The following is a 26,583-nucleotide window of genomic DNA, read 5'->3' on the forward strand; positions in this document are numbered from 1 at the left end:
GTTACGTTACAGAGCAAATTTTTTTCATCTCATTTTATATATCATTTTATATTCTCATTTCTATACATTACCAAACGAAATAATGATGAATGTGATTAAATTTCTTAACATAAAGTGAAGAAAGGGTCAACTTTATGCTTTATGTGAATAAAGCTAAGAAATTGTATTGCTACAAAAACAACTTTTAAGGTTATTATTGCAGAACGCATTCCGGTGAACTATGTGATCAACTTTCGCAGGGCACATTTTTTTCATCTCATTTTTCATATTTTATTTTCTTAGCAATCGAAATAAGGATAAATGTTAATAAATTTCTTAATATAAAGAGAAAAAAGATCAACTTTATGCTATATGCGAATAAAGCTAAACAACTGCAATGCTACATAAACGCAATTGCTACAATCTCAGTTCTATCATCACCACTCATGAGTGTTCCAGCACTTGACGAAAGAGGGAAGCACAAAAACTCAGTAGAAAATTGCAAACAACAACTAAAGAGACCTCATTAGTCTACCCTTTTTTTTCTTGATGTAACTTGTTTGTAATTTTCTTCTGTATCTCTGCGTCTCCCTCTTTGATTCTGTGTTTAGAACTGTTGAAGGTTCTTCATAATAGATCATAAATTGCAGTATGTCCATAAACCTCTGTTTGTGATTTCCACATTGTTTAGTTCTACGCTTAGTGTGTTTATATAATCAAAATTCACATCTATATTTTCAATATACAAATCACAATTTAAAAGGAAATCGATTTTAAATATTCACACAGTGATATTATTATTTGATTAATGCGAAACGTCTCCTATTTCAGTGACAAAAGCACCTCGAGTTTGTTTAAAAAAAATTTTTAATAATTTTCATGTCAAATCAAAAAATAATAATTCTCGTTCGTATCAGAATCTAAGGAATGTATATGAATAATTCATAAACGAAGATCGAATTGTTAAGCGCGAAGTGTTCGCACTGAAATTACGACGTCTTTTTTTATTATATGACGTCCAAAAAAGTGTCTGGGATAAATACGTAAAGCTAATGCTTTTCAACGACCTTGTAGATGGGAAGGTCATATTCGTATAGCTAGAGTGGGAAATCAGCTCTAAAATGTTTATTTATGTTTAATTATTTGTCCGCAAACAATGTGACTTTATTTTCCGACCAAAATTGGTTCAATTTTGCACACTGAATTTTTATTGAATGAACTCATAAACTTTGTGTGTAGTTATAAATATATATATATATTTTTTGTATATTTAAGTGATGATTTCAACATATTTTTTTAATCTTAAAAGGAGTTTTATAGAAGTAAATAATTTTTGTATTAATAAGCAAGCGTCTTGCATTAAATATATTTTCAGATTATTCAATTATATATATAGTATGATTATTATATGTTTTGAAAAACTAATTTAGAGGGAAATTTTAGTAATTAAAAGCTGTTATTTAATGTTATAAATATTCTTAAGTTAATTTCAACAAATTTAAATTCTTTAAATCATAATCGTTATGCTTGTATGAAATTAATGTTGATTTGTGCAGAACTAATTTAGAGTGAAAATTAGTAATTAAAAGCTATTGTTTAATTTTACAAATATTGTTAAGCTAGCTTCAACGAATTTGAATTCTTTAAATCATAATCGTTATGCTTAAATGAAATTAATGTTGATTTGTGATAACTATTTTTAAAAAGTATTGAATTAAATCCATAATATGATAAGCCTGGACTTTGGAACTTCCGCTAACTAGGAGTCTCTTAAAATTGAAAATGTTTGATATAGATTATTTTTTGTTCCTTAAATCTTCTTTTAACTGTAACTGCCACCTTTGTTATCATTAAATTCTGAGTTCAATAAACTTTAAACAGATAAAAGTCTAAAATCAAAAACAATACGATTGTAATTTTAATTAATTTTGTCTTTTTTTTCCTAGAAATAATTTCAGATTTAATAAAAACTAAGTCTTTTAAGAACAATATTCTGTGCAGACTTGCATTAACATAAAATTTGAGACGCAATTGTGAAATAGGGTAATTTTTCGCAAATTATGGGAAATAAAATTTACATTTTTTAAAAAAAATATTAAACTGAAAAAGGACAATTTAATCAATTTATAAACTTACATAATTTATTTTTAAGTTATAAACTAATACGCCTATGAGGAGCTTCCGTATTAAAAAATAAAAGGCTCGGCATTATCTAATTCCTATGACTAAAATGCATCGATTAGTGAACCCCAATTGATTTTTCTATAAGTCTCTTTGAAGCAATTAGTCTATTGGGGCATTTTACAAAATTCTCTAATTGTGTATAGCAATTATATAATATGTTTGTGCATTTGTATACTTCTTTAAACCTTGTGCCAATAAACTTAACATTTAATTCGTTTCTATTAGTGCATTTGAAATAGCAATCTAGCAAATTGAAATAGTAATTGTCTAGCAATTCATTAGATTGTTCCTTTATCTTGCTATTGTAAATATCTAGCAATTCAGTTAGATTGTCAGTTAGTGCAAATCCATTCAATGGACTAATAGTGTTTCGATTTTAGATTTCTAACTAGAGTGTCTATAAAATTCTTAAAATTAGAAGATCAATCAAATGAAAAAGAGTTTTAAAATTATTTTTTTGTTCTTTTTTTAGGTTGGTTATATGGTGTCCTCGATAATGGAGATTCCGGTATTTTCCCTTGTGAATATGTTGCGCCTTTGGGAAAGCAGGAAGCAAAACGTGGACAGAGAAGAGAGGTACCGTAATCTCCCTTATTTCTTTTTGTTCTTTTTAAAAAAATAATACTGCTGAAAAGAATATAAGTATTTCCTACATCTAAAGACAGTTATTTCGTGTAAATTTTAAAAAGGTGATACTTTGCTATATTGCACTGTGGGCCAGAAGACCATGATCTTTGGCCAAAAGTCGAAAATTAAATTTTCAACTTAAATATTTGTTGGCAGTTTTAATATAGCCTAAATTAAGTATTCATAATCATTCCAAACATTATAATTTACTTTTTGGACTGACGAGAGTACAATGTAATGAAAAATATACTTAAATTTTTTTTAAATGTAACTTTTAAATTTTTATTTCAGAAATATATATAGGAATTTTGCGTGACTGTTACATTTTTATCAGAGTAATTAGTCAGAAATTATAGTACAATTTTTCAATTTGTTGGATTTGCTAATACTCTTGACAAAGTTATAGTTTATATCTAATCATTTGACATTTTACAATGTTTGAATGACTTTCGAAACTTTGTTCTAAAAAGTTCCACGAGGTAATTAGTTAAACTTTTTTTTTGTTGTCTTCTTTGATGTTTCTTCTTTCGAAAAAACCTGCCCAATTTTGCTTGTATTGCGAAGGTGGACTAAATATACCGAAAAACAAAAATTATGTTTTTTCTTCATGTTTTCGCGTTATTTTGTAATCAATTCGCATTATTTTGTTATATTACTTCGGAAATATAATTTGCTTTACCTTTTTAATATAAAATTACGAAAATTATTATATTTTCTATGCCATATTTAATTATTTAAACTTACTATATTATTTTTTTTATTTTCGCTCGCCATATTTCAGCCGCCATTTTGTTTTTTGGGGGTATTTTTAGTGTGTGTCAAAATTTTAACTATGAATTCAATTTACCTGCACATAAAAACCCCTAAATAAAAAACCCCAAATTTTGAAACAAATTTTATCGAAATTCTAATTTTGGCTACGAAACCTTGTATGCTGGCCCACTGTGTAATGCAGCTATGAAAGGTTCAACTCTCAATAAACATCAATATGAAATAAATACTGTAACTATTAATTTTATATTAGTACCATTTACTATTTAATAAATGTAATTCATATAGAAGGGTTAGAAAAGTACCAGACTTGTGTTTCGCAATTTTCTGTAGACAAAATACTATTGGTGTTTACTTACTAAATAATTTTGTACCAACAAAAAATGTTTAAGAACCCTATCGAGGATATCTCGTCTGTTGTTAATTGAGGGTTTACTATATAGTACCTAACATTTTACAGAATACTAATTTTCACAAAACATTCGAAGATTTTTCATTCCAGTTGCAAATGAGCTTTAAAAAGGTTTATGGATGAAGAGCCGTGTGGATAAAGATTATAAGTGATATTTTAATGACTGAGAGTTGATTGGCTTTAATTTAATACGTTGGCAATAGGGCTTAGATTATGCCTTGCCTTTCATTTCTTGTCCACAAGCCTCATTGGCAAGATCTTTTAATCTCTAACATTGAGCCGTGATGGCTCAAAGGATAGAGCGTTCTCCTTCCTATGAGGTAATCGGGTTCGAATCCCAGTGATAGCTGCTCTATACAAATTCCGAAACTGGCTTACACCAACCACAGTGCTGATGTAAAACTTCCTCAGTGGTAAACGGATTATAGAGCCCCTTTGCTGTCAGGCTTACCATGGGAGGTTTTCGTGATTTTTATATCTATGTAACGCAAATGCGGGTTAGTTCCATCAAAAAATCTTCCACAAATATCGGTTTGTTCCAATGCTTGATCCAGGAGTTCCCTTGTCTTCTTTGTTTTGCGTTCAAAATGACATGGCTACAAAGTTGAACATTGATAGCCATAAACTGAGAATCGAGTCGGCTGTTCAATGCCAGAAATATAAAATAAAATAAACTCCTAACACTCATTTAAACTGTTCGCGTCATAACATTTACTCTCTTAGTGTTTTAATTTGCTACCAAAAGACATGTTTTTTTTTTCAGTGACTCGCCGATGTTTGACACCATGTTAAAAATAAAATTAGATCGCCCTTTAATTTTTTTTTCTTTAAAACTGTCACTTCAGTACCTTCTTCCACTAAGTTCTTCAAACGTATCTAACTAAGAATAAGTTACTCATTGTCTATCATTTTCCAAACGTATTTGGAAAATTCTTCCACTCTTGGCTTTTCAAGATTGTAAAAGCCTTCTTCCTCTGTAATCTAAGAAGCTTAAGGACTTTGCAAAGAACTAAATAGTACTTTACAGTTAATTAAAACTAAAATAAGAAATCTTTCTTCAAGATAATTTATTTTTCAAAACTGACATTTAGTACCTTCTTCCACTATGTTCTTCAAACACAACGGCAAGTAAACAGAATTAAGCATAAACAGTTAATTAAAACTAAAATAAGAAATCTTTCTTCAAGAGAATTTGTTTTCAAAACTGACATTTAGTACCTTCTTCCACTATGTTCTTCAAACACAACGGCAAGTAAACAGAATTAAGCATAAACAGCTAATTAAAACTAAAATAAGAAATGTTTCTTCAAGAGAATTTGTTTTTCAAAACTGACATTTATTAGTACCTTCTCCCACTATGTTCTTCAAACACAACGGCAAGTAAACAGAATTAAGCATAAACAGTTAAATTAAAACTAAAATAAGAAGTCTTTCTTCAAGAGAATTTGTTTTTCAGAACTGACATTTATTAGTACCTTCTCCCACTATGTTCTTCAAACACAACGGCAAGTAAACAGAATTAAGCATAAACAGTTAAATTAAAACTAAAATAAGAAGTCTTTCTTCAAGAGAATTTGTTTTTCAGAACTGACATTTATTAGTACCTTCTCCCACTATGTTCTTCAAACACAACGGCAAGTAAACAGAATTAAGCATAAACAGTTAAATTAAAACTAAAATAAGAAGTCTTTCTTCAAGAGAATTTGTTTTTCAGAACTGACATTTATTAGTACCTTCTCCCACTATGTTCTTCAAACACAACGGCAAGTAAACAGAATTAAGCATAAACAGTTAAATTAAAACTAAAATAAGAAGTCTTTCTTCAAGAGAATTTGTTTTTCAGAACTGACATTTATTAGTACCTTCTCCCACTATGTTCTTCAAACACAACGGCAAGTAAACAGACTCAAGCATAAACAGCAAAAATAAGTAAATTAAGTCAATAATCTGTTATATTATTTAAAAGCTAATTGCATCTCGTAAATGGAACCCTTCAAATGAAGCGAAGCATAGTTATGAGAATCACCTGGTCAAACACGGTTTAAGAAATTTGAATGTTTTTTTATGTAAGCATTATTTTTTGTGAATAACACCTGATGTTTGACGTCGAATGATATTTTTTGTACAAATATTGCGTCAAAAAATCATTGTTTATTATTATGTAATATAAGAAATCGTTACCAAATGTCTTTAAATGTTAGTTGTATCATTTGTTTCATTGTGTTTTTTTTGAAATCGTTATTCTTTAAAATAGTAATTATTCGATTACTTTTTTTTTAGTTAGCAATTTGCTGCAATCGTAACATTTCATAATAGCATAGTTCTCTTTAAAGCGTAATGAACAAACTGATTGACATTATTTAACAACAATGAAAGCAATTCTTTATTTTTTTATTAATATTTTTTTCGAAAAGAAAGATGTTATGAAAATTAAATGGAGAGAGTCTCTAAAATAAATGAACATTTCCCATTTTTTTTAAAATTTGCTGATAGTTAATTTAAATTGTGTTTTTGAAAACACCATTCTGTAATAGCCTAGTAATGAAGTATAGTATACAAATTAATGAATAAAAATATAATTTTTTATTCTAAAAAACCTGTTATTGGAAATATTTAATGCTAGATGCTTACAAGTATTTGTAAGAAATTTGTTAAAAACAATTTTTAGTTTTACCAATCTTGCTAACTATTAACCAATCTTGCTAACTATTATTCAAAAAGTGGCTCTATATGTCCTTTTTTCTTAGGAAGAAGTTTAGAATTGAAAATTAAAAAGCTATTTCAAAAAACAGCTTTTATAGAATCGTTTTCCTAAGCATGTGTGTTCCATTTCTCTGTGATTCTTTTTACTTTCTTTTGAATAAAATAAAGCGTTTGGACACATTTTTTGAGTTACAAATAGTTCAGCAAAATATTATAAAATGTTAAAGTTTTACAAAGTTTCATAAAAGTGATAAAGTAAAGCAAAGTAAACAAATATTTAAAAATTTATAGCTGAAGAACTACTGTATAGAACCCGAGTAAAGTTGGTAGCTAAAAATGTTAGACAACACTTAATATACAGTGAACATTTTATGAGAAATTAAACTAATTTCATTGAATAATGTAAATTTAGAAAAAATTAGAAAGAATCTTTAATTCTAAACGAAAAATTAAGCTTTAAGGCAAAAAACATTGTTTCAAGAAATGATTTTAATTCTTCTGAATACTAAATTAGTTAAGAATTAAGTTTGAATTTTTAAAGTAAATTGTAAACCTTGTAAAAAAAAAAATTTTTTTTCAAAATTTCTGTGCATCTGTTTAAAATGCTTTTGACTTATAGTCTTATAATAGCTCTTGTTCAAACTGAATCAAAGTAACATTTAAATATTAGGGGGACTGAAAAGTAATGTCGTTTCGGCGCATTATTATTTGTTAGTGTTAAGAACCAATTCATTTTCTTTCTCGATTCATTTTCGAACCTGCATTGAAAGGTTGTTGATAACGAGGGTGAATACATTATTGTTTAAAAATAAAGTCTTGATAACGAATATCAAAACGGTATTACTTTCCAGTCCCCCTATTAGTACGATTATTTAATTCAGCTTAGCACTGTATTAAAGTTGCAGTATATTTGAACGATAGCCTAAGTTCCTCACTTTCGAATTTCTAACAGTGCACATTTCTAAACTAATCAAACGAACCCAAAAATAACCAGCAAAACTAGATAGTGTTTTATTTTTCTTTCAGATGGAGACCTTGGTACAATCGAAAAACCACTTACCAAAGCACAGGCGAGGCCCACACATGGATGATATTTCCTCATATCCTGACAGTCATATGAACGGCACTTTGGATGGGAGGAGGGAAAATGATAATCCAGCATGGGTAGAATCTAAAGCGGTATGTATATCTATTTATGCGCATGCATCAATTTTTATTCGATTATTTTGGTAAAGTGCACAATTCATTATGACCACTTTTTAGATTTTTTAGAAATGAGCTATTGGCTCACTGTGTAAGCGCCAATAATAATAATAATAATAATGTAGAATAAAAAAATAAAAAAATTCGAGGCTTGCTTTAGAACGTTTAATGTGCTCGGTACTCTGAACACAATACATCTAAACACCGTTGCTGACCAAGTACAGTGCGCAAAAAATAAGCGAACCCCCCTGAATAACTTTTGATCTAACAATCGGATTTTCACGCTCTAGGACTCAATCCTATTGGTTCGAGGGGGTGATCCCAAGTATGCTAATTAATTAGTGCAGACGATATTTTAAGTTACGAAATCGGACACAAAAGCGTACTTTCGCTGAATTTTGCCATTTAAAACTGCATTTTTTAAAATGATGTAAGAATTCGTGTATCTTACAATAGAAATTTTTTCCGACCATTATTAAATGCAATAAATAAGAAACAATAAACATTTATTAAAAGTTATATTTCGCCCGGAATTATCTTTGGATAAACAAATTGTATACAAGAGTATGCGAAAAAATCCTCAATTCGTTTAAAAGTTCCCGAGATATGGTGAAATACGCAAAAAGTAAAATTAACAATACGGGGTCCAAACTTTGGACCGCTGTCCTGACCAAACTATTGGGACTATGTTTTCTAGAGTGCGGCTACTCCCTTTATTTTGAGGGTCAAAAATCCAAAACCGTTGGGAAAAAAGGTATGTTTATTCCGAGAAAATACTTTTCTGTGTCTGATTTCGTAACTTGAAACACCGTCTGCACTAATTATCATATTTGAGGTAATCCCTTTAAACCATTAAAAATGAGTTCTAGAATGTGAAGAATCAATCATTATATTAAAAGTTATGTAGGGTGATCCGTTTATTTTTTTGGTGCATGTACTCTCCTCGCTGTCCTCGTTTTGTTGCGTTGGCCCCCGCAATCCCCAGATCTCAATCCTATTGAGTATTTCTGGTACAAAATTGCGTATTAGCATCTAGATTCACTACTACCCAGTCTCAAATCATTGAGAATTTTTATTCTTGGAAATTATTGCGTATTTTTGAAAATCACTAGAAACTACGATCTAATTGATTGGCCACTGAGTGACTTTCTTAGCACACTCAATATTCGATTCTTCATTAAATTGTCGATAATTTCATAACACTGTCAATAGTTTCGTATTATTTTCAGTTTAATCTACAAAAATGTATGTTTTTTTTTTTAAATACATAAATTTCTGATGACTTGTATTCCAGTTTTAAAATAATTAAAATATTTCAACTATGAAAAAAATGTCTGTTTTCATTAATTTTTAATTAGTTTAGAAAAGAATCCAATACTAGAAAGGTCCTTAAATAAATTATTAGAATTTTTCATAATATGGAATGATCCAAAAAATCTAGGTCCGGCCTTTCTTGCTTTGTTTTTATAGCCTATAATTAATTGTAAAAATGGAAAATATGGTACTTCTCTAACTTTTAAATCAAATCACACTCTTGATACTAATTAAGTAAAATTCCAAATCATTTATTCATTTTGGTACAAACATTTTAAGATTAGTATTAGATATCTGTGTACCAACTGTCCTGGTTCTCGATTTACTGTTTTTGAATAATGGAGAAGAGCTGACATGTTGGAGAGTTTTTCTGATGTTTTCAAAGGTCGGTTTGTATTTTATCCAAGCCGATATTTTTTCATTTATATTCTTGTCACTTTCTTCCAACTCCATATCTAGCGCAAATAGTTTGGCGTCACTCCTAACCTTTGAAAATATAAATTTGCTTTATTGAAACTTACATTCATTATTACATTCAGTGTTAGTATAAAGGTTGCCTAAATGAAAAGTGAACCAGCATGACAGCATCATGAATGCAATGATTATATCAGAGTCTTCAATTCTTAAATTAGAGAAAGATGAGCGCACCTCAAATTGATTACTCAGTTCTCAAGAGAGCATTTTTGGTGAATGCAAAGTCAAGCTGAGATCGATGCTTTCAGGAGAAAATAACGCGCCGTTGTTCGATTTTTAGAGATGGAAGGTAAATGTAAAGAGAAAATTTCATGTGCTATTTGTGGCGTATAATGTCTATGACAAATTGCCTTAAACAAACAGATGGTGTAAAAGTTACTCTAAAGAGCACATCAACATTAGATCTGCCAAGACACTCGGGACAAACTATCACCATGATCTCTAATGAATTCATTGCTGCTGTTGATAAAATGATAACTGGAGAACAATGAGTTACTACTCGTGTAATCTATGCAGAACCTCAAGTGAATGAACGGTGAAGATGAATTTCACGGCAGACTACCGTTCACTTATCATTTGGGAAACTTTTATAACAACACAGGGTCACTGTCATTAAACAAAAGTCTGCGGAAGATCTCAGCAAATTTTTATTCTAAGACATCGACGTTAGAAATGAGACGGACTCAGCTAGAAGTCCAGACGATCTGGGCAATTTGAAGTTGTTTTCGGGCTTTGTTTGCAGCATTGAAGTAGATTTTCACTTTTGTTATTTTATGCAAGTGTGTAGAGATTAATTAGTTACACAAAGAGAAGTTTGCGATTTGCTTATTTTTTTCTGAGAAAGGGAGAAGTATATTGAAAATTCTTAAATAAGACCCTGATTTCTTTTTGATTTTTAAATTCCTAATAAAATGTGAAATTATTTGGAGTTTTGGGGAAAATTTACATTTTGAAGAAAAAAAATCTTGATGGGGGAATTGTTAGAGATTTGCTTATTTTTGCTGACAAAGAAAAAGATGCATCAAAAATATACAAAGTAGTAAATTTTTTGACACGGAGATAGCCATTCAATGATAAACTTATTACCAGATTTGAATTTGATTTACAAACATCATTTTTGGTACATAATTTTTTTTCCATAAGATTTTGCGCTGTGGTATATTAATTTGATTTCTAATAGACATCAGTACAACTTTTCATTGTCGCAGCGAGACAGTTTTGTACAACGTAACAGTTGAAACCTGTCAGTGAGACATTTTATTTAAGATATTTCGCTGCCTGGTTGCATGGTGGTGAGAGGTGTCGCCAACTATAACTTATAGTTGCATGGTGGTGAGTGGTGTCGCCAACTATAACTTATAGTTGCATGGTGGTGAGTAGTGTCGCCAACTATAACTTATCGTTGAATGGTGGTGAGAGGAGTAGCCAACTATAACTTATCGTTGAATGGTGGTGAGAGGTGTCGCCAACTATAACTTATCGTTGAATGGTGGTGAGAAGTGTCGCCAACTATAACTTATCGTTGAATGGTGGTGAGAGGTGTCGCCAACTATAACTCAGGCTGTAGATAAGATTCTCCGAGCTAACTGATGAGTGACGGATCAGCTTGCATTTTCTCCGCTAGTGATTCGGCATCCACTCAACAGCAATGTTGCCGGAAATTTCATATGTGGAAAATTCGCAGCCCAATTAGGAGGTTAGGGAGTGTGATGCGGAGAACAGGTGATTACAACCACCAAGTACTTTCCGATGGAAATTTTTTTAACGCATTGAACGTATGTGTATTTTCTTCAGATCGTTTTTAAGAATCTTTTGCCAAACACTGAAAAAAATTAGCGCAGCTGTAATGCGACGGTATTAAGAACCAAAATCAAATTATAAATTATTTAAGGAACCTGAATAAAGAGTTTTTGTTATTGTATACAGGCGTAATGTATCGGCTTTCGCCTCGCAAGAGATGATCCAGGTTCGAATTCCAACGATGGCTTGTTAATACTAATTCTTCACCCGGCTCGCTCCCACCACAAATCTGAGGTAAAATATCCTCAGTGGTAGACGGATCATGGGTTAAAATCCTCTTGATTTCAGGTTAAGCATTGGTGGTTTCCATTTAACGGAAATGTTGGTTAGTTTCTTCAGAAAGTCTTCCACGAGGGCTAGTTTTAATGCTTGATCTAGGAGTTCCCTTGTCTTCTGGGTAGGCTTCAAAATTACATGGCTACAGAGTTACAAAAGCATTCATTGTCGTAAACTCGGAATTAGGTCGGCTGTTTAACACCAGTTATAAAATAAAATATTCTTTAAGTAGTATTTAATACTGTTTTGAGGTTTCCGTTTATAATTTTTTAAAAGAAGTTAAAAAGAGTTACAGGTATTTTCATACGTTACTGAAAGCAGTTGTATACAATTATTTTGTGAGAGGCACTCTAAAATATTTTGGTCCCACTATGTTTCTGGAATTCTGAAATCCCATTCTGAAGCTTTGAGAAAAACGTACCACGTAACGTTTTAAATTTGCCCAGAGGTCCTCGCTTCAGATATATGCGAAGTATAAACATAGAATATTAGTTGTTTCTACTTTTCTTTGCACAAAGGGCTTTTACTGAGAACCCCCAGTATTATGTTAAAAGCTTTCAGCTGTTGCTACATTCCCTGAAGCAAAATTCCTAAATTGAGTAACAATGTCACTTAGCACCTTCTATTAAGTTTTTAAATTTTCTTTATTTTATTCAGGTCTAAACAGTATTGTTTCTGACATCTTGATGCATACTTTTTATTAAGGAACTGTATCAACGATCGATGGTACAACGAATCAAATAGATCAGTATCTCTGTATACGATCTTACCTCTTTTTGATGATCTGATATCAACTGGTCTATGGTTGCAGTCGGTGTTTTACTTTCTTTTATTGCACACGGCATACCAGGAAGTACTTCTGTGACGCAATTGCTCATAAAACTGTGCTCCAAAGCTTCTGCAGCACTGATCCGAAGTGTGGGTTGCATTTGCAAAAATAAACCCATGAAGGTGATTAGCTCCGAAATTTTGATTTCAGAAACTTTGCAGTTGGGATAAGTTGCGCTTAGAAAGGATGTCACATATTTTTTGCTTGCAAAGCATTCCATATAGTCTTTCACAGCTTCGATACTACCTGCTTTGGAATTCCGTACTGTTAAATTATAATATCCTTTCCCTATGAACATGTAAGCCAATAACAAACCTAAAGAATTTAAAATAAGCATTTGAGTAGTTTGCCTCTTTTCAAAAAGGAAACAAATAATTTTTTAAGTAATGATCTATTTCTCACTTTTATTATTTTCTTAAGCAACTGAGACTTCAATTTTTGTAAGAGGCGATATGTGCTCCAGTAAAGCGTCTGTTATCGAGAAATTATTCAGTGAACTCTGAATCTTGAAATCATTCTGATGCCTTTTAACACTGACAAAATGTAGGTACTACTTCTTCCAAGAATTGAACTTTCTGGATATTTTCTAAGCTGTTCAAAACTGTGTCAGGTATGAACTTACTGAAAGGTTTCCCATTGCGATTCTGGAGCACTTATCAGCTTTTACGAGAATCGGAGCTACTCAAAATTATGTCAAATATTATGAACTTACTGAAAAAATATATCACGGTTACAATGAAGTACAAAAATAATAAATCTAAGTTAAGTAAAAAGAATTATACTTTAGCTAATATAATGTGTGACACGGTATTGTATTTAATTAACTTCATACTGATTAACGTTCTAACTTATGTGGAGAAACTTAGCTCGATCCATTTTGTTTATAAGCGATCAGCTGGTGCTGGCGTCATCGGTCACATGTGTGGGTATCCTTGATGTTCTTCTTGAAATGCAATTACCCAATTGCAGTAAATACCTTCTGTTGAGAAATTTTTAAACTACCCTAGTTTTCTAACTTGAGACTGTTATTGACAAATTCGGCTTTTCAAAAATGTATAATTATTCCATTCGAGATTAATCATGTGTTTTTATGATGGATTAAAGTTGTAAGTTCAGTAAATAAATTTAAAAAAACAAAACAAATTTTTTTAAAAAACTAGTTTTTAACTAATGGTTTGTACATTAATTTGGCCATATGCGCACCCCTTTATCTCTTAAATAAAATATTATTTTTAATGCATGAAGCTTTTTTTACGTCTTAATGTAATTTACATCTTTGTAAGTTTAAATTCAACTCAGAAGACAATGGTACTAGGTCAAATATAGGGAAAATCTTTCATTGATAAAACTCACACTATACACAGTAAAAACAATAAACGTAACTTACCACAAGACCAAAGGTCAACTGGCATAGGTGCTACCTTTATCTTTTTAGTAGTAAGCAACTCTGGTGGTCTTAAAGACCGAGGAAGTGGGCAAAACCTTTTTGCTTCTTCTGCATAGGTTAAACCTGAGAAATCTGCCACCGTCACCCTGCTGTCAGATGCCACGAAGATATTCTCCGCTCTTATATCCAAATGGCAAAGATTCCGTTCATGAAGATAAGCCAATCCTGAGAAGACTTGGCGAGCAAATAAGCGACACTTTTCAGGTGCAAATGGATCGTTTCTGAATGGTTTCTTTTGTAGAAATAAAAAAAGATTCGTGTCCATAATTTCCGTGATAAAAATCACCGCTCCTTCCACGTTTAGTATGGTTTCTAACAAACGGAGGATGTTTTGGTGATTTAGTTTGGGCCACTCTCTAACTTCAAGCATGTTGACAAACCTGTAAAGAGAAAAAATTAATTTCGAACTTCTTGGAATGTTTTTTATACATAAAATCAATTCAAATTTTAAAGAAACAGCTTAAACTTGAAAATTCACTTGCAATTCCTTTGCAAATTGTTTTTATGAAAATCATTCAAATTTCAAGTATCAGCTTAAGATTCAAAACATATAAATTTATGTAATAAACTAGCTGTACACTGCGTGCGCTGCAACGCTTTCAGTCTTAGTTGTATTTAGTTGTTGTTAATTTACGTCGCACTAGAGCTGCACAATGGGCTATTGGCGACGGTCTGGGAAACATCCCGGAAGATGATCCGAAGACATGCCATCACAATTTTGATCCTCTGCGGAGGGGATTGCATCTCCGCTTCGGTAGTCCGACGACCTGCACGCGAAGTCGAGCACTTTACGGTAGCACAGTTTAACGAAGACCAATACCGCACACCCTCGGTTCCTACGCAGACTGATCCAAGTGGTCACCCACCCGCACACTGACCGTAGCCAGTGATGCTTGACTTCGGCGATCTGTTGGGAACCGTGTCTTAACGATCAGTCCCCTGCGGGACTTAGTTGTATTTAGAGGAAACTTTGTTTTTTTGAAATGAAAATAATTTACATAATTTCAATGTGAAAAAGCATTTGACAATTTTACGGTTTGTTGTAAACTCATTTATTCAAGTGCTTTTGAATGCACAAAGTTTTTTGTCTTACCGCTCGGAACTTGCAGGAATAAATTTGGCCTTTCACTTCGACACTTCAGCAGGCCACATAGAGCTGTTCATGGAAGAAGCATGGATTTTTTAGATATAGATTATAACAGTTTAGATATACAAGCAAGGCAACTAATCCATCCCATCACTTTTAAATTAGTTAATATATAACTCTGTACACGTTTGTTTTCACGCAAGCAACATATGTAACAAGTTTGTTTTCGTATACAAGCAACGTAACTAAACAATCTCAAGTCAGGTGTGAACTTAACCTTTTTTAAATTGATTAGTAATGGATTAATTAAGTTACATAATTTATCCTACCTTTAATTAATCACAAGTTTATGTTTTGGGGTTTCTTTTCCCTTTGAGTTTATTTTATGTATGACAACCATACATGCAGTTTTTATTTATACAATACTAATTAAGGATTGATTGATTTAGGTATCTATTTTTTTGTGATTATTGCCTGTAGATTCAAAGGAATGTTGACGTATACAAATTGATTCATCTTAATTAATGTTTTGTTATTTAAACTAAGATTTTTTCACACGCTATAGGATGGGTATGCCATCTCATTGTAGTTTTTCCAATTATAAGGTGTTTTATTTCTTAAAAATTAACTGCTTATTATATTTCAGACTTTTACTTAATATTGTATACTCTTGATATGTGTATATATTTATTGGTTTTGTTTTGACAAGTTAATGGTTAGTTTTTTTTTTATGTTATTTAATGCTATTAATAACACTTACATAATTCTTGATTTAAAATTTATGTTACTGGCCAATTTATTGATTCTTTTCAAAACATTAGTTGATATAATTAATTTAATTCTTTTTCTGTTGATTAGTACAATTGTTCATTGTTGCAAAATGATGCAACCACTCCTAATCATACACTTTTAGCAATCATGCTGAAAATGAAATCATAATTTAAGTAAATAAACCAATATATATATATTAAAAAAAAATTTCCTTTTTGGTAATAACATACAATTATTGTTTTGGTGTTGTTGATTTGATATTGTTTCTTGTGTCAATGTTAACAAAAGGGTAATGTGAATCGCATTACTTTATTTTATATTTAGCCAAGTATGTTTTATTTTTGTAATTTTTTCTTTGGTCTAAATTAATATTATTTGATTAATTACAACTTCTGTCTCAAGCTCACATTTACAATTTTGTTTACACAATTTAAAAATAAGTAGATATCGTAAATTAAATTGTTTTTTTTTTTTTTTCACTGTTCCACAAACTTTATTTGAGGGGTTATCTAGAATGTTTGAGTTGATTTTTTTTATTTCCACAAATTTTGTATTTAGAAAAGATATTATTTTGATTTTTTGATGAATCTATTCCGAGAGAGTCGGGATATGAATAATGTGTGATTCACTTCAGAAAGTGAAGGTTTAAGTTGTGAATGCCAGCCCTAATACATGTGACCGAGTATGGGAGNAATTAGTTGACAAGTAACACTGTACACGTTTGTTTTCATATGAAAGGAACATAACGAATCCACCTCATAGCTTTTAAATTAGTTGACAAGTAACACTGTACACGTTTGTTTTCATATGAAAGGAACATAACGAATCCACCTCATAGCTTTTAAATTAGTTGACAAGTAACACTGTACACGTTTGTTTTCATATGAAAGGAACATAACGAATCCACCTCATAGCTTTTAAATTAGTTGACAAGTAACACTGTACACGTTTGTTTTCATATGAAAGGAACATAACGAATCCACCTCATAGCTTTTAAATTAGTTGACAAGTAACACTGTACACGTTTGTTTTCATATGAAAGGAACATAACGAATCCACCTCATAGCTTTTAAATTAGTTGACAAGTAACACTGTACACGTTTGTTTTCATATGAAAGGAACATAACTAATCCACCTCATAGCTTTTAAATTAGTTGACAAGTAACACTGTACACGTTTGTTTTCAGGAACATAACGAATCCACCTCATAGCTTTTAAATTAGTTGATATGTTACACTGTACACGTTTGTTTTCATGTGAAAGGAACATAACGAATCCACCTCATAGCTTTCAAATGAGTTGATAAGTAACACTGTACGCGTTTGTTTTCATATGAAAGGAACATGACTAAATCACCTCATAGCTTTTGAATTAGTTGATAAGTAACACTGTACGCGTTTGTTTTCATATGAAAGCAATGTAACTAATCCCATATCTTTTAAATTAGTTGATATGTAACACTGTACAAGTTTGTCTTCCTATACAAGCAACGGGAACTAAGACATCCTATATCTTTATTAAATTTGTCGATATGTAACTTGTTTGTCTTCGCATACAAGCAACGGTAACTAAGACATCCTATCTTTTTTAACTTTGTTGATATGTAACTCTGTACACGTTTGTTGTCATATACAATCAACGTAACTAATCCATCCCCTCTCTTTTTAATTCATTTTTTTTCTAAAGCACCCAAGAGTTTGATTTTTATTTGACTAAAAAAAATAGTACTCTAAGCACTTAACTATTTAAGCCTTAAAAAATTATTTATTTAATAGAAATAAAATTAAAATACCTGTTTTCAACTATCTTTGCTGCTTTAATGACTCGGTCAGCGCTAACTACTTTATAAACCAAGCCATAAGTTCCCTTTCCTAATACATCCTGACTTTCGTAACCTTTAAGTTTGAGATATGATGTGGCTGATTTAATTGTATCTGACATTTTTATAATTTTTTTACAGCATTGACAAAAAGTATCTATGTCCTAAATTGTTTTTTTTTTAATCTTACTGCTAAATTTTTAAAAGCTGCTTTAAAATTTTAATAAACAAATATCCTGGACTAAAATAAAACAATGACAAAAGTGACGTAGATATTTTAATTGTTTGAAAGAACTTAAAATTTAGCAATGTTTAACTGTTGTTCTAAACAATCGTTCAGAAAAAGTAATGAAACATTGTTACTTCATTCTATTATCTTTATCATAATATTAAAAAAAATATTTTTCACACGAAAGAAAATAACACAGTAGTTACTTTTAACACACAGTAATTAGTTTAGTTCTGCAGCATATCAAATTTAGCATCAACGATGAGTTTCTCAAATATATGTCATTTTGTTTAAAAATACATTTTTATCCATGCACTATTTGAAAAATGAATAAAATCTTAAAAATTCTGACAGAAGCATTCAAAAGCTTAAAGTAATATTGCGCCGTTTATAAGCAATATAAATATTTGAAAATTAGTTGAAAATAGCCCATGTAATTATCAATTGTAACCCATATAATTCATTTATTACAATAGAAGTTGTATTACTATTAAAAAAAAGGGGGGCATTTTCTAAATCTTAGTTATTTTTCAAGTCGAATCAGAGTTTGACTTTGAAAGTTTCCAGTATTATTTCAGTATTTATTAAATTAAATAACAAACGTAGAAAAAAAATTGACGATTTAACTATAATTTTCATTAAATTATGTGTCAAAAAATTTAAAAACTAAGGCAGCCTGCATAAAAAAAAAGTTTATTTCCTTGTCTTCTGGATTGGTTCAAAATTGCAAGGCTATGGAGTTGAACATTAGCAGTCGTAAACCCAAAATTGGGTCTGATGTTGAAGGACGGATATTTTAAAAAATATTAGCAGGCGCTAACGTTCTGGGTCACATGTGTGAGTATTCCTGATCTTCTTCTTGAAGTGCAAGTACCCAATTGCCGATTTTCACCCTGTCGGATACTTTAAAATATAAGAATCGATTTTCGATCTTATCCATTATCCTTATCGATTCGATCTTATCGATTATCCTTTGATAATTCGATAAAATCGATTTATCAATGGATATACAATAACATATCTTTTATAAATAATTTATATTTGTTTGATTTCTGTATGAAAATAAAACAAACACCTAATTTTATTGTACCGATATACTTCCGTGAAAGAAGTATCACATCAAGAACAATAAGTTACATTTCCTCAACTTATTGTTCATTTAACTTTCCCTTAACATCCTAGTTCTGGCATATTTACCATAACTTAAATCATACGCCGAGGAGTTACTGTTCCGCTTGATTTATACTGCTCAATTTCGTTGCATGCTTTTTCCCTTGTTAGAAAATTAATTGATGTAAATTGGTTAATGTTAAGTGTACATAAACAATCATTTTTCTGTCAACTAAATAAAATATTGAAAGTTCTCATTATTAGCATTTATGGCTTTATTTCCTTTGACTAATCCCTGTCAAATTTTCATGTTTTGTTGTTCTTATTATCGGCTTAGATTGTTCTGGCGCTGCAATAAAATCTAATAAGATAAGATTTAAGAACATATAAAATTCATTTATTCAGCAGATTGGATTTATTCTGGCAAATTTAATTCATTACAAATAAAAGTTGAGAACTAATATCGGAATTACTTCTTGTCCTCTTTCCTTCTTTGTACTTTTATTTTTCTTGAAGTTTTAACTTCATATTTATAATATTACATAATTTTGAACAGATAATATCGTTTGAGTTTTGTGCAGAATAATCGTTTTCGATATTCAATCTTATCCATTCAAATTAAATGGAAAAGCTTATTTGCTGATTTTTTATTGGTTCGAAAAATTGAGAAAAGTAAAACGATTATTATTGATGGATTTCAATATTTACGACAGTTTTGATTGGGTTAAATCTAACTTCAACTTCGGATTGACTTTTTCTTGTCAATGAAATATTTTTAAATACTATATTTGCTATTTAATTCTTTGTGTTTTCTATGTTTTAAATATTTGATATCTACTCGCATGTTACCTATAATTAACTCGTTTTTGACGAGGAATCTAAAAATAAAAATGTATAGTTGCATGTATGTTATATTTTTAAAATTGATATACTGTATGTTTTAATTAAAATATCGTTTGGCATTTTTCAAGCAATTAAAATCGTTTAAATAGACATTGAAAAACAAAAAAGGGATTTATTCAGATATGGAAAAAAATTCTACAGTGAAAAGTTCATAGAAAAAACGATGCGCTGTTTTTCTTAAAATTCATTTGACTACTCTTTGGTATAATCACAACAATTTTCACAAAAATTAAATTATGAAAAGAAAACTTGCTTTAAGTTTCTAATTAAAAATGGTCCTTTCAGTATTTAAAATTTCAACTCAATGGTTGTATCTCGGTAGATCGCCAAACATATTTTTTTTTCATTCTTAACAGTTAAGAGTTCTCTAACCAATAATCGAATTTGGAATCTTTATATTCCATCGAATTCCGTGCACATTTTTTACACGGTTTCCATGTTTTATAGATTGTACGCAGTAAAACAAAATGTAACGTGAATCAAAAAAGCTGGAAAAATTTGGAAAAGAAAAGCACTACTTTCAAAGCAATAACTTTCGTGCAAATTTGAATTTCAGAAAACTCTCACTTTAAGTTCATAAGCAAAAATGTCCTTCCGGCATGTCGAATTTCCATTCTTTAGTTAAATTCCTGCCGCCTGTAGAGCGGTCTATATGGTATTTTTTTCAACAAGTTTAGCAGTTAATAAACTAATTATGGATTATTCATTTTTTTTTTGTTCCTTCGATCACCTCGTACATTTTTTTCACACCTTCGTAATTTCAAGTTCGAAATTCTTACAGCTTTTGCGCAGCGAAACAAAATGTAACGTTTAGTTAAATGCCGAAGACAGTCCTTCGATCTCCTTGTACGTTTTTTACACACCTTCGTAATTCAAGTTCAAAATTCTTACAGCTTTTGCGCAGCAAAACAAAATGTAACGTTAAGTTGTAAATGTAACGTAAGTAACGTTAAGTAAATGTAACGTAAGATTTTTTATTAGTAAAGAAGGATGAAATTCAAAAAAAAAAGAAAATTATACACCCAAACACTCTTACTTGTCTTGCAGTTAAGAAAAGTTTAATGTCATCCCAGATTGGGAACAGATGAGGCAAATATTGTTCGAAACAATACAGAAAATAGAAATTTCTTTTGTAAAAATACTAGGCAATTATAAATTTAAGAGAATTTGCGGTTTGTAAAAAAAAATTATCTTAAATCTATTATGTTAATTAAATCTATTTGGGAATAATCTAAAAATTGCAGAAGGATCTAACAATGAGGTTAACACAGTAGGATTAAGAATTTCTTAACCAGTGCGATTAATCTTTAACTACTTTATGTGAAAAAGATCATCAAAACCGGTTATAGTGTTTCGAATTCCGCAAAAGCATAAAAGCGCACATTCAGTAATTATTCCGTTACGCTTGCTTTAATCCTTTTTCATTCGATTTCAATCACAATAATCTTCTTTTCCTACTTTTTCTGGAACAGGACAACTTTGATGTTGGCGAAGGACGGCATGAGGTCAATCAATCGCCACAGCCAGCCAATGACGCCAAATCACTTCTGCAATTTGCCTTGTTCAACTTCAGAGAAAGCTTAGACAAGTAAGTAAACTTTCTTCGTAATTATTTTTTTCTACATTTCCTTCCTCATATTTTCATTCAAACCGGCTGTCAATGGTGTCATTTAAAATTATTAGCACGCAAAATTATCGCAAATGAACTGTATTCCACAGAATTGCGTAGTGCGTTGGCGCAGATTATGTTTAAATGTTAGGATTAAGGAAAAATGTGGACTGTAATTTCTTGGTTTAGAAAAAAAGGATATTTCACTCCTAAGTAGGTGTTATTTTTTAAATCATATTGCAAAATATTTTTATTGCTTTATTTTATTACTTAGATAGGTCAAAAAGCTGACATGTTATGTTTTTATTTTTTTACTGTATTTACAAAACATACTTGATTTAATTTCCTTTTATAAAATAAAACGAAAATTTAAGTAATATTTTTTTATAACAAATTAATTATTAATACTCATAATTAAATTTTTTTCGGTTATTTACTCAATAAATCAATATAAAACAAATTACAATTGACATTAATTTTCTCGAATTTCTCTGACATTGCTATAAACATTTGCAATAATAAATTGCGTTGTAAATTACATACTGTGTTTAACATAATAAAATATCTGTTTTTTTACTTTCTGAAAAAAAGATTTCATCTCGCTTTTTATTAAGGTAAAAGTTACTTGAAATTGCTTTTATTATTATTAGCATTTTTTATTTTTTATTTTGTGTAAGATATGCTGTTTTGAAATTGTCTGCTGAATTAAATTGTTTTGGAAATCATTTTTCCACTTTGTGTAAATTTACAGAATTTTCTGTCTTTGAATTGAATTAGCACAATTTCGTGAATAATTGAAATAAAAATTTGAAATAATGCAATAAGAGCATTTTTTTAAAAATAAATCACTCATTTTTTTTTACAGAAAATAATTTTATTTTTAAAATTTTCAAGAAAGTTTTTTTTTTTACGAAAATATTGATTGTGAAAATTATAACTCATCAAGTACTTAATTACTTTAATTGTACTGATATTCATTATATTTATTGATCAAAATACCGATGTTTTGTCGGTGTTAATAAGAAAGGAATTTGGAAACAAGTTTATAAATGCAGTTTGTTTTTATATTGGTTAGTTTTAGAATTTGTTGAATTAATTCTAGTTTCGAGGATATTACAAGGTTTATTATTGCCTAAAACGAAGTATATAAAATTTTTCTTGTGACATTTTTTTATACAACCAAATACATAATGAGGCATTTGTGATGTGTTTCTACCATTTATTTATTCCTTAAAAACCGTTTTAGTACAGCGAAAACCATTTTGGTTGATTAAAAACCATTTCGGTTTTGATTAAAAAAAAAATTAAAAAAATCATTTTGGTACCTAAAAAAACTTTCAGTTCATAAAAAACAATTTTAGTTCATAAAAAAGAGTATGTATAATTAATTTGCAAGCAAATTTCTTATACATCAAAACAGAATCTCTTCTTGTTAAAAAAATTGCATTGTAACTGTTAATTATTGTTGCATTTTTAATTCAACTAATTAATCCATTCAATTTTAAGAAAATAATTTATAAAACTGAAGTTTAATTCGAAAAAATGTCACCTAATTTAAATTGTTATTTGACTGATAATTACGATGGCTATTATCAAAAAGTTGATAATACAATTCAATGTTTTAATTCCTATTGAAGATACTAATTTTCTAAAAATTAACAAACGATATAAAATATTAAAGAAAAATGGCAGAAAATAAAAATAAACCTTTTCTGTCTAGGAACTAGGTAATTTCTTCTCGCCAAAATTTGAAATTATTTGCGAATTTCGTCAATGCTTGGTGCTACAGAAAATCTTAATTTATACGTTATCGAAGTAATCGACATTTGCAGCAATAGCGTGGTGCTGTTAGTAGATAAATTAATTCTTTATAAAATCGTGGGAAGGATATTTCCCAGCGAATTAAATAACTTTTAAATGTCGGTGGGAAGCTATTTTCACACTCATGATATTTGTTGATAACTTCAGAATTAAAGTCAGAAAAAAAATTTTCAATCAAAAAAACTTTGCTTACATAAATGAAGAGCTTGATGAAGCAGATAAGTGACATTTTCAGGGGTCAACAAACGATATTAATAAGAAAAAACTACATAAAGTAGTCTCATTAATATGGGTATGTTTAATGCAACAAAATTGCTTTTGTAACACTTTTCTGTTGACATACCTAATCCACATAAGTTTTGAGTATGCGAGGTAATGAGCTAGTGGTCAATAAATGAGTCAAACGAGATAGTGGTAAATAAAATCAGGTGAAGAATTATTAGCCCACCTTCTAATAAATCTGCACTAATATAGTATCTGTACTAAAATAAATCTATGTGCACGCCTATCTGTGACGTACATATTTACAGCGATAAAGCGTATGACACCATGTGAGCCGTCATGAGCTTTTAAGCTTATGTCAACTCACACGCTTGATATTTTAATTCTTTCTTGCCAACGGGAAAATGAGGACTTTCTTTGTCGCCGTGTTCGAGAAATATATACACTGGTAAGTACTTATTTTGGAATTTAACAGCGATATTTTGTCCTCGTGATATTTTTTATACGCAAAATTTTGCCCCTTAATATTCTGACAACGCTATTTTGTCCGAATACACATTTTTATGAAAATCAAGTTTGGAGAAAATAAATAAAAAGAACGAGTATATTACCCATAGCTCTATTAATTCAGATGAGCAGATTTTTATAAAAATCTGCAAAAAAGGAGAGAGAACAATTCAATCACTCAGTAAAAAGAAGTTTAAAAAAAAAATCGACGGAAGAATGAAATGAATAAAGAGCAGAAAATAGTGTCAATCAAATTAGTTGAGATTTTAGGAGAAACTTCACTGTAAATCCTATCATAAAATCAAAAGTTATTGAGAATAATTATTTTTTCTTTAACTACGCACACGATAAAGCATTGCTACGAAGCACTACGGATAACGACACTAGTTTGATAACATAAATTATTATTTTCAAGTATCGTTTCCCAATAATCCTAAATTAATTAAAAATAATAATCTTAATTTAAATAATTTTCCTTGCAGATATGAAATGTTACGGACGCGTGATGGTTCTATAAGAGGTTCCATCAAACTAATAGAGAGCTTAAAAACCAAAAAGAAAAAGGGAAAAAAAGATAAAGACACATCAGATTGGACGTGGAAAGAGCTTGCAGATATGGTTAAATATACTAAGGTAAGTTGCGTCCATTTTTATATTAATGTATGCGTCCATACAGAATTATACCAATATATAAATGATTTTAACCATATGTGTGTGATGTATGATCCCCTCTGCAGAGGATCAAATTTGTGATGGCATGTCTTCGGATCATCCTCAGGGATGTTTCCCAGACCGTCGCCAATAGCCCATTATGCAGCTCTAGTGCGACGTAAATGAACTACTACTATGATGTATGATTATACTCGCACATAATGCCTACATGTTAGACTGGGGAACGCATTTTTGTTGCATTTTTACAAATATTTGATCTTGCCAAATTCGGGTGTGGAAATTTCAAATCTGAAATTAGTTTTACTTCCAAAACTACAGATTTTTTTTTAAAAAAAAAATGGCATTGTTTGTCTATTTTTTAATTGAAATGTACAAGATTAAGAAAGTTATAAATAACAGAGGGTCACATAGATATTGTGACAAACTTCTAGATGAGTTAGGGGACATCATCAGGAACCCATTATCCGAAAGGTCGTCGTTCGCGGCTAAGGGCGCTTCACCTATTATGACTTGTTTGGAAGCGTACGAAGAAACAGTTCATAATAGAGGAAGCTCCCCTAGTGGCGTATGACTATATTTTCGGGCATTGGGTTCTAATTGTAATCCAGATCATATGCCTCAACTTCCCCAGAAGCGTGTCGCAACATCGGTGTGATCTCCCGATATATACAACTTTTTTAAAATTGTATATTTCCTAAAAATGTCATTTTAGAAAAAATTGTAACTTGGAGCAAGAAACCGATCACAGATTTGAAATCGACGTTATGAAAGTATGTAAGATACGTTTAAAAAAAAAATCTCATGAAAAAAAAGCAACAACAAAAAAAATTATCCAGTGATATTTATGTGCCACTTTGAATATTAAAATGTAATTTTTTGTACCATGAAAAAGTTTATGTAATCTGCTCTTTACTATCAATTAGAGTTTCTTTATTTTTTTTAGTCTCCTTTAATGGCTTCTTTGCTTAAATTTGAAGCACCTGAGCTTAACAAGTTAGCTTTAGAATGTTTTATCGGTAAGTAAAATACGATATTTTATTAACTTTACTCAGTTAAGTTATTTAATTATTCACGGCTATTGTATCTCCAAAAATGGAGGAAAAAATTCACAAACATATTTCTTTTATTACACTATTTTGCATATTAAAGTTCTTAATGATTTTTATTTTTCTGTAGCTATTATGAGGTATATGGGAGATTATCCTATGACGAAAAATCAATCAGAAGTCGACTGTGTGTATACAATATTAGTTGTAAGTACTCTATTAATTACTAATATTCTACTGATTTGTATTATTGAAGTATCTGAAGTTGTACATTTATTCAAACAAATATCATGTTGTAAAAGCGGGAGAAAATTTAATCTAATCGAAAAACTACTGTATTTACCTCATTTTTTGAAATTGATATTTCTAACAATGCTTTATTTGACTTGAAACTTATGTATAGATTTCATAATGAAGTATAATCAATTTGCTTTATATTTATAATGTTTTATTCATAAATTTTATTTTGTTTTTTAACAGACTTGCCATAAATATCCTCAACTTAGGGATGAAGTATATTGTCAACTTATGAAGCAAACTACAAACAATAAAAGTCCTAAACCGTAAGTTGTCTATTTTTTATCGTTTTAATTTTCTAAATGATTTTTATAAGGGGTAATTTTTATGTAATAATTTATTTTGTAATGGTTCTTTGTGCAAATTATTGTATTAGTAAGTTTCACACGGACAATCTGTTATTTTGTACCTCTGTAGCAAGATCTATTAATACTTGTAGATAATTTTTTTTCTGTAAGAAATATGTATTTT

At 30.1% G+C, this 26,583-nt stretch overlaps 2 protein-coding genes across 3 annotated transcripts in view; one reads left to right on the forward strand and one right to left on the reverse strand.

Moving 5' to 3' along the window:
- LOC107445751 (Myosin 10A) overlaps window positions 1–26,583 on the forward strand; it is a 281,182-nt gene that overhangs the window by 239,840 nt on the left and 14,759 nt on the right. The window contains exons 46-52 of the mRNA XM_071185451.1: window positions 2,636–2,739; window positions 7,703–7,855; window positions 21,411–21,526; window positions 24,580–24,730; window positions 25,713–25,785; window positions 25,946–26,022; window positions 26,296–26,378. Of these exons, the coding sequence (XP_071041552.1) occupies window positions 2,636–2,739; window positions 7,703–7,855; window positions 21,411–21,526; window positions 24,580–24,730; window positions 25,713–25,785; window positions 25,946–26,022; window positions 26,296–26,378 (757 nt within the window). The remainder of the gene's footprint in view (window positions 1–2,635; window positions 2,740–7,702; window positions 7,856–21,410; window positions 21,527–24,579; window positions 24,731–25,712; window positions 25,786–25,945; window positions 26,023–26,295; window positions 26,379–26,583) is intronic.
- Window positions 9,427–26,583, reverse strand: part of LOC139426460 (uncharacterized) — a 125,009-nt gene continuing 107,852 nt past the window's right edge. The window contains exons 1-4 of one of the 2 annotated variants that reach the window (XM_071185446.1): window positions 17,670–17,884; window positions 13,960–14,399; window positions 12,514–12,887; window positions 9,427–9,679 (exon numbers count right to left, since the gene is read on the reverse strand). In XM_071185446.1, the coding sequence (XP_071041547.1) occupies window positions 9,449–9,679; window positions 12,514–12,887; window positions 13,960–14,399; window positions 17,670–17,818 (1,194 nt within the window). In that variant the 5' untranslated portion in view covers window positions 17,819–17,884 and the 3' untranslated portion in view covers window positions 9,427–9,448. Of the gene's footprint in view, window positions 9,680–12,513; window positions 12,888–13,959; window positions 14,400–17,669; window positions 17,885–26,583 lie in introns of those variants that run through there. The other variant, XM_071185447.1, reaches the window with a different exon arrangement.

The sequence above is a fragment of the Parasteatoda tepidariorum genome, chromosome 9 (genome assembly GCF_043381705.1).
Source record: "Parasteatoda tepidariorum isolate YZ-2023 chromosome 9, CAS_Ptep_4.0, whole genome shotgun sequence".
NCBI lineage: Eukaryota > Metazoa > Arthropoda > Arachnida > Araneae > Theridiidae > Parasteatoda > Parasteatoda tepidariorum.